This window comes from Corvus brachyrhynchos, unplaced genomic scaffold (genome assembly GCF_000691975.1).
Source record: "Corvus brachyrhynchos isolate BGI_N302 unplaced genomic scaffold, ASM69197v1 scaffold369, whole genome shotgun sequence".
Taxonomy (NCBI): domain Eukaryota; kingdom Metazoa; phylum Chordata; class Aves; order Passeriformes; family Corvidae; genus Corvus; species Corvus brachyrhynchos.
This window is the reverse complement of record NW_008246055.1, coordinates 877635-884772: the sequence shown is the minus strand read 5'-3', so window position 1 is coordinate 884772 and position 7138 is coordinate 877635. Positions and strand designations below refer to the sequence as shown.

General features: G+C 45.9%; 1 protein-coding gene across 1 annotated transcript in view; it reads right to left on the bottom strand.

Annotated features, from left to right (window-relative positions):
• Positions 1 to 5204: 5204 nt before the first annotated feature.
• CUNH8orf33 (chromosome unknown C8orf33 homolog) overlaps positions 5205 to 7138 on the bottom strand; it is a 7903-nt gene continuing 5969 nt past the window's right edge. The window contains exons 6-7 of the mRNA XM_017745737.1: positions 6968 to 7114; positions 5205 to 6843 (exon numbers count right to left, since the gene is read on the bottom strand). Coding sequence (XP_017601226.1) covers positions 6647 to 6843; positions 6968 to 7114 — 344 coding nt within the window. The 3' untranslated portion in view covers positions 5205 to 6646. The remainder of the gene's footprint in view (positions 6844 to 6967; positions 7115 to 7138) is intronic.

Here is a 7138-nt window from a genome sequence, read left to right as displayed (position 1 = left end):
GAGAATGTTCTCCCTTCCCTGAACAAAAGCATCAGTGTCCTTGACCTGGGAGAGAGCCGAAAGCCTTTGGACATTCTGACTTGGCTGTATCTCCCTCATACCTTTCACCCAAGTAACAACACTCAAACACAGCTCCCAAAACTACCTGAACTCTTGGCCTTTGCCTGAGCAGTCAACACCTACCTTCCCAACGGTTTTGGCACCAACACTATTCCAAGCAAAGCTGAAGTTCCCCTGTTGGAGCTCCTGGAGCAGGTCCACCGGAGGCTGCGGAGAGGAGGAAGGGACTGGAGCATCTCCCTGCCAAGGAAAGGCTGAGGGAGCTGGGGCTGTTCAGCCTGGAGAAGAGACACAGCTGAGAGGGGCCCTCAGCCCTGGGTGTCCCTGTCTGCAGTGAGGGCTCCAAGCAGGGCCCAGGCTCTGCTCCGGGGGCCCAGCAATGGCACCAGAGGCAAAGGCAGAAACTGATGCCCAGGACGTTGCACCTGAACATGAGGAAGAGCTTTCCTGTGCACTGGAACGGGTTATCCAGAGAGGAGGTGGAGTCTCCCTCACTGGAGATATTCCAGAACTGTCTGGACACAGCCCTGCGCCCTGTGCTCTGGGATGACCCTGCTGGAGCAGGGAGGTGGCACCAGATGAGCCACTGGGGGCCCTTCCAACCTGAACTGTACCATGATTGTGTGTGTGAAAACAGTGTACTTCCTTTTTCTAAGCAAGTGAATGTTCCCTGAAGCTAGCTAGCATTAAACTGTGTGAAAATAGTGATCACAGCACCTTTTCTCCCCAATCTGTATTCTAGGAACATCTTTAGCCATAGCAGAAAAATAACTAACACTGTTATTTTGCAACATGATCCATTTCCATAATGAAAAATCATTGCTACTTTTTGATCTGTAGCAGATCTAATACAACAGCACCTTCTTCAGTAAATTAAATTGGCTGCTAAATAAATTTGACTTACTAAGTAAACTTGAATTACTCTTCCTGCCCATGTGCTCTTAACAACAGCCACACATTTTGTGTACCTGTCCCTCTGCCTTCAACTGACTGCACTAATTCCCTCAGATAGCTCAGGCAGCTCTGGAAGACTTAAGAAGTTACAGTGTCCTGGCTCACTGCAAAGGCTGTTCACATCTGTCTTTTGATTCTTGGGCAGGGCACCATTACTGACAGCAAGGTCTCCTCTATGCTGAAGGCTTCATGCTGGAGCTCCCACCTGGACCCAGGATGTGCTCCGTGACACAGTGAGGCACTGGCACTAAGGGATCCATGTCTCAGGAATGAAGATAGAAACAGCTGCTGTATGGGGGGGAAAGTGGGAGAAACAGCTGCTGGCATAAAGTGACACAGCCTCATGCAGCTGCCATGAAAACTGTCATCTCAAGGGCAAAACCTGATGTATTGCAATGAGGCTAATGATAAAAAGATAAAGACCTGCACTGTTTCAGACCTTAAAAAAGGGCCTTGGCCAAGGCAAAGAGAATTTTGCAGGTTGCCAATAGTGCCTTTCACGTTTACAGAGTACACTGTGCATGATTATTGTGCACAGAAGAAAAATTCCAGAAGTATTCCATGGCTTAATACCATGCAGTGGCCTCTAGATAAACGTCTGCAGAGCTCCTGTACCCTACTGGGCCAGACCCTTAGCTGGGAAAATGGGCAAAACACTGCTGTATGAGGGGAAAGTGGGAGATTTTTAACAGCTGAAGAGCTGCACAATAATTTCTTGAAGTAAGAGGTGATGCCTATTTCTAAGGGAAGGAGTAATTTACATAATAGATAAACACACATGCATAGATGCTAATGCCAACATTTGCATCTTTCACGTGTAACACACACCACGCGAGTCACAGAGCTCCCTCTGAAGACTGTGTAATGTTGAAATAAGCAGTGCAAAAATAGGAATGCATTCCCTTCAAAAGAGCAAGACTTCCTCCCACTTCTTCTGCCTCCAAGTTCATGGACTATGCATTTCATCAGGATTCACGGCATCAGCCAGGATTCACCAACTCAGCCAGGAGCTCTACCTCGGGTTGAGTCTGACAGTCTTTCTAAGTCTCCTACCTGTACTTTTGTGTAGCCTAACAGATGCTGAGTGTCCTGCCTCCCTTCCTGAGTGTTCCTTAGTTTCTGACACAACATCAGCACTTCTGTGATGTGGTGACTTCTGATCATTGTGGCCATCCCTTTTTCTGGCTTGTGTGTCAAAGAAGACATGGTTTAGCTTCTCCAGACACTTCTCCAGCTCTTCCTGGGTATGCTCCAGTTGTTTGCTGACATTACTGGGGGAAAAAGAAGAGGACGGCAGGGACAGCTTGCTTTCTCTCTCCTTCCTGGCCTCTTCCACATGTGGGTTTTGTTTCATTAGAACAAGCACGATGAAAATCAAGATCAGGCAAAGATACACAACCCAGACTTCTTCCTTTTTGGAGGTGAGATATCAGGAGCTGGTCATGCCTATTGATGTACTCACAAGGAAGAAGCCAAATGGACCAAACACCACCAGTGGTCAGAACTCCCCAGCTGCCACCACGCACAGGAGGACTGGTGCCAGGAACCAAACCACTGGGGATGTCACGGCTGGATTTTCTAAAGCAGTTCTAAAGATGACAGCACCAAAACCAGTGAGCAGAAAAATTTTAGGCAGCAGAAAGATACAAGATCATCTGTCACAGCTCTGTATGATCTTAAAATAGCAGCATGTCTCCTCTTTTTTTTGTTATGGAGCTGCAGGTTAAATGATCCTTACTCTTTAACCTTCCTTCTGTTAGAATGTTCCAGTTGATGTCTTTCCTGAAGTGGTAAGTTCTTCCTCTAATTCAAAGAAATGGTAAGTTAGGATTTCCCTCCCCAAATTAAGATAATGTGTTATCCTTTAGGAATGATTAGATGCTAAGTCTACAGCCCCAGCATCTAAAAAAATCCAAGTGAGACAAGGCAATATGAGTCACCTGAAACACAGGATCAGTAGGACCAATTTGTTGGCTTCTTTCTGTCTTTGCTGGTCTTGGGAGTCCCCCTAGAAGTGGCTGCTAGGACTCTGGAAGTAATTCCAGCTGAACTCTGTAGGGATCCCTTGGAGATTCTTTATGGGCTGTTCCTCGGTCACTCTGCCCCCTGATTACTCAGAGATGGGCAGCCCAAGGACCAATAAATGCATTTCTACTGATCAAGCTCAGGAGAAGGGGTTGGAAAAATGTCTGATTAGTGCCCAGCGTCCAGGGTAACAGCCAAAATGCCAGCAGGGACAAGCAGCCACCAGGACAGGGCCAGCCTGTGAGGGGGCAGGTGGGCCATCCCCTGAAGGCCTGAAGGGTCTGTCTGGAATGGGACTGCATTTCCTAACCTTTGCTTGGGGGATCTGTTTACAGAGGAGGGTGCCAAACCTAAAAGGAGCAGAGATCACACCCAGATTTCTGCTGCCTCTGAGTGCAAACATTCTTGGCCTCACCCTGCCACAGAAATAACCCTAAAATTCTTCACTTTGTTCCCAAAAGTGAGACATTTCCCCTGCTTTGCTACAGTGAATGGTCTGAGACAAGTTACAGTGTTCCTGTATGATGAGGCTGACAGCTGCTCTGAAAGCCTCACAGAGTCAGACCTAAAGACAGCCAGAATTTACTCGTGAGATTTTGCAGCCATGGTGAAACCTACAGTGAGAGCCAGGAAGATAAATCAATGAAAGAAGATGTTCTGGACACAAGGAGAAGATGTTCCTGTTATGGAACATGAAGTGTGTACAAGGATGGACGTTATGTCCGTCTCAACAAAGCGACACCTGTATCCCCTTATTCTCTTTGGAAGCTGATCCTCAGCTTTCAGTTTTCCAAGACTGATGCTATGAAGCAAATTTTGCTCTAGAAGCACTGTGGTATTTCCCATTCCCTTTTGCCTTGTCTTTAGTTCATTCCTGAGGTCACAGCTGTGCTGGATATTCCTGTAAGCAATTTGCTGCCTACAAGCCTGGGCCTGGCACTGCTGCCCTACATTTAGGTGGGCAGTCAGCAAAGAGATACAGTACCCCCAATCCAGTCACCCTGGTGGCACTCAACTCAAATGCCAGGCACAAAGCTCAGGAGAGGATGCAGAAACAGGCAGGTCAGAATTAAGCTCAATTTTGTATCAAAACTGAGATGCATCTCCTTAAAGCAAGAACAGTGGAACAGAGATGTCCAGGCAGACCAGAATACCTCCCTTCTCCCTCACTGCTGTACATCATTAATGCCTTGGGGCATAGACCAAACCTTCAGGCACAGGTATTACAGTCACTAGTAGAGCAAAGCCCTGATCCAAACCTGACACTGCTGTAGTAAGAGACATCACTGAAACCCTGAACAGCACTGAAACCCTAAAGAAAGAAATGCTAAAAGGGGAAAACACACAGCTTTAAAAACCACATCATTAAGACTGCACTGTGGCCCCTCTAAAGGGGAAAGGACGGATGGAGTAGCCATGGCATTTCCAACTTCTAATACCATTGCTTGTTTCCTTTGAAACAAATGTAATACAGCAAAGCTGAAAAGTGAAGTACAGACTGCTGTAGTTTCAGACACAAAGATACAATCACTAATGAAATAACTTGGGCACATCTGTCAAAAACTCAGGAGGCATCACCTTGGCTATAAAAACAGGGAGTAGACGGAAAAAGGCAAAATGCTTTGTCCATGGTTGACTCGTGGAACCGACCTCCTGTGACACGCAGGGACACAAGGTATCACACTGGTACCATTTGCCTCTCCACACACACATATGTGAGCCCTCCAATACTGAAGGACAGAAAAAGGAACTGGCTTTGCAGGTCAGCACTATTCAGACCTCTGAAAAACAACAGGAGTTGTTCTCATAGTAGAATGGATTTTTCTCTGACCCCTTTGAAGATAACTGCTGGATGGGGTTACACCAAGCGCCCACCCCACTGGTATCTTTATTCTAATTGTGAATGCCTCATGAACAGCATAAACATGAGGCAATTATGTAAGAATGCTTTCCAGAATACTTCTGCAGCCCTCCACAGCAAGGATTTTATAACATTTTAGCAGCTCTAGCTTTACCTGAGACATGACAAGGAAAAAAAACCTATTTACGAGAAATCTCCTGCATAATCAGCCAGGGAAGCAAACAGCTGTGGCTCCAAGGTCACGTAGAAGATGCTCTTGAATCTCAGTAAATGGCATGAAAACACGAAAAGTGTGACAAGGACACAGCTTTTGTATGTTTAATGCAAAATCCTGGAAATAAAAAAAAATACTGTTTAAGGTTGTTCTATACAGTCAAAGTAACAGCTGTGCTCTGTGGCAAATAAAATTAAAATGTGTTGACCTTGATTTCGAGTTTTCACCTATTGACTTCCAGAAGACAAAATCATTTCTCCATGTTTCTCCTCATCATGTATGTTACCCAGATTCAGTTTCTCCTTATGCCCAGATTTTATTAAAAAAAAAAGAAAAAAAGGTCTCACAGATGCAACTGCCTGCATCAGAGCTTAGTAATAAAATTAATTTTTTAGAGCCAAGATCAGGTTTTTAGTCTTTCACAGCCAACATTTTTTCACCATCTCTCAGCTGCTCTCAGCACTCCCTGGAATCTGCCTGCACTCCCATTCTCACTTTTCACAAAGGCTGACTGGGCTATAAAAGGGAGGAATGCACTGCTCCCTAGGAACACCTGATAACATGTGGACTTTCGCAGCACTTCTCTTCCTTCAGCGTTTTTTAGGCTTGGTGGGGAAGATTTTCTGCATGAACTTAAGAGATGGGTTCAGTGACTCAAGCAGTATTGACTGGAGACACACATTCAAAAAGCCAAAATTTAATACAAATCAAATGGAAGAGCTGTGACAGTTCATTTTACTACCACCCAAGGCTGGCATGCAGCTTATTTCCCCTCTGAGGCACTGGTGGTTGTAACTGGGCTACTTATAAAGTAAACTTTATTTAAGAGTTGATTGTACATCCTTCCTAGCTGTGCACAACCTGGCTTCAGCAACAAAAATTTTCCCTGTTTTCCTGGAAACAACTGTCCTTACATCCCTAGGCTGGATTAAATCATGATGTGCAGTTTTAGTCTAGGGCTGTACTTGTCAGTGAAAGAGATGAATGAGCAAAAACGGTTCTCACTCACGTTCCCCCAAAGGCCCTGAGCTCGTGCTCCTCCATGTCAGGGATGGCAAACACTGCTGGTGTTTGCTGGACGCCAGCAGCTGCATTCACACAGACTCATGGAGTGGAAGCATCCAACTATCCACTGCTGGATCTTGATTCCAAACCATTCCCTGCTGGATGCATTGCCACCTCAGCTGCTAGAAAAGCTCTGCTCTATTTAAAAGCAACAAGAGAATGGGATGATCTCATGGTATAAAAGACAGAGTTTACAGTTAATGTCAATTCTACAGGAAGAAAAGCAGATCCTTCTACACTGGCGACCCTTTCAAAGGTGCCTCTCTCCAGTGTGAGCACAGAGGAGCACCATGTAGGCTGAGTTTTGGGGTCACATGCATAGCAGGCAGATCTGGTTTAAACTTCTACATAAGGCACCCTGGAAGAGGATCCAGAGATTCATGCATGGCATTTCCTACTGCACAGCATCTTTCTACCATTCTTCAGTTTACAGGAGACCTGGCACGGTTTCAGTCTAAGTGACTTTTCTAGAAGAAATTAAAGCGAAATTCTTCTTGGGGAGTTGTGAAATTGAATAAGCCTGTGTTAAGTGTCCTGTGGGACTCTGAAGGGGATTGTGCTGAACCTTGGCTTTTCCTGCAAGCTCCCGAGCACTTCCGGATAAACTGGCCATTCTTCTTGCAGATGCTTCCCTTCAACTCCACGATCCTGGCAGATTTTGCAGCTTAAAGAGGGGAGAAAAAAGCTGTAAGAGACGTTCAGTCATCTCATATAGTGAGGCCCCAGTCTGCAAAGCACAGGGCAGGACTGAATCCCTTTCTTCTCCTCACCATGCAAAGTTCTCCTACCTGTTTCCATAAGCTTCAGCTCCCTGCACAGCTCCTCCTGCATCTTCTTTCTGTAGTCTCCAAACATGGCTCTCATGAGCTGACGCTTCTTCACCAGTGGAGCCTTGTCACTGCGCAGTGTCCTGATTGCCCTGAGAGCCTCCTCAGCTGCAGCAAAGGAGAAACAACACA